Raw genomic sequence first — 1,532 nt, 5'->3', positions numbered from 1 at the left:
AAAAAAAAAAAAGTCTCTAGTCGCTCCTACAAAGGACAGCCAAATTCACAAAGTGCGACGACAACTCCAGGCAAGCTTCCCCAGTAAACCTTCTTGCCCAGGACCTGCCCAATACTCCGAAGACCCACTAACTGCGAAAAATCTTCCGCACGCTTTCCTCCGGTGAACCCGTGGATTAAAAACTGTGTCGCCCCAAGCCGGAACACTGCTTTCACTACCTACAAACTTCCACCTTCAACCCGAGTTTCCTTCCAGGTGCCTCCACCGTCGGCCCGCCACCCGGAGGAGCTCGCCGCCCCGATCCGCCCCGCCCCCTCAGGCCGCCGACCGGAGCGGGACACCCTCCCGGCTCCGGCCACTTCGGGGGAGGGCGTCTCTGTCCCCGAGCCTCCCGAGCCACCCCAGCCCCACGGTGGGAGTGCGCTTGCTAGCTAGCTTGCTTGCTTGCTTGCTTGCTTGCTTGCTTGCTTGCTTGCTTGCTTGCAGCGTCCCGGGCGCCAGTCCCGCTTCTCCCGGGCGAGCAGGCCGCCCCTCCTCCCGCCGCCTGGCACTGAGCAGCCTCCCCCTCCTTCCGGGCGCCCCGCACGCCGCCGCAGCCCCGACCGAGCCCGCTACCTGGGGGGCACGGCCTGCGCGGCGGCCGTCCGCGACCCTCCGTTGAGATCCTTTGCCTCCGGCGACGAGGCGGATACCGCCGCGGGCCGGGACCCGGGTTCAGCCTCGCTCCAGGCCGCATCCCGGCCGCGGGAAGCGGAGGCTCCAGAGGCAGCGGCACCTCTGCGGGAGGCCCCGGCCGCGGCCTCCTTGGTGTCGCCGAGGGCCGGGGACTTGGGAAAGAAGCTGTACAGGGTGCTCTGTCGGGACATGATGAAGGCTGACCGGGCCACCGCTCCGAGCACCTACGAGGACCGACCGCATCCACCGCGCGGCCGCCGCTGGCGGGAAAGTCGGGGGGAGGCGCGTCCTACCCGAGCACCCGTAGCCCAGCGGCCAATCCGCAGGCGTCTCTGCCTGCGCGGTGGGCGGGCCCCGTTCCGCCGTGCCCTGGCGTCGGTGGGCGGGCCGACGTGGGCCCCGCCCCCAAGCGCGGGTTGGCGGGCCTGGAGACTGAGCCTTTGCGAAGCAGTTGAGGTCGCGGTGGCTACGGGAGCGAGTCTGCACGGAGAAGACGGAAGTGGCTAGCGCGGTTGCTGGAACGGCGGGGTGCACCCTGCAAGAAGCCGCGGCGAACTTGCTGCGGAAACACCTGGCCCTGCGGGCGGTCCTGCGGTTGGACGGAAAGGAGCTGAGAAATTGGTTGTTACCGTTGGCCACGGACGGTGGTGCGTTCGCAGAGCAGTGTACAGAGCAGCACTTGTGAATGCCAAGTGCAAGAACAGCTATCCACAAAACCAGCAAATCCACAAAACTTTCCTTGGCCCGTCACTGCCTCAGCTAGTTTACGCCTTACTACATGAGATGAGCAGTTACGGTCCAGTCTTATCTGAGCCCTTTGGCATAGGCGTGCAGATTTTTTTTACATTTTAGAATCT

The 1,532-nt window shown here is 65.3% G+C and overlaps 1 protein-coding gene across 1 annotated transcript in view; it reads right to left on the bottom strand.

Annotated features, from left to right (window-relative positions):
• Msh6 (mutS homolog 6) overlaps window positions 1-960 on the bottom strand; it is an 18,777-nt gene extending 17,817 nt beyond the window's left edge. The window contains exon 1 of the mRNA XM_021217785.2: window positions 616-960. Coding sequence (XP_021073444.1) covers window positions 616-866 — 251 coding nt within the window. The 5' untranslated portion in view covers window positions 867-960. The remainder of the gene's footprint in view (window positions 1-615) is intronic.
• Window positions 961-1,532: the final 572 nt, after the last annotated feature.

Source organism: Mus pahari, chromosome 18, assembly GCF_900095145.1.
Source record: "Mus pahari chromosome 18, PAHARI_EIJ_v1.1, whole genome shotgun sequence".
Taxonomy (NCBI): Eukaryota; Metazoa; Chordata; class Mammalia; order Rodentia; family Muridae; genus Mus; species Mus pahari.
Note: the sequence above shows the minus strand (reverse complement) of the source record. Positions and strands in the feature narration are given on the sequence as shown.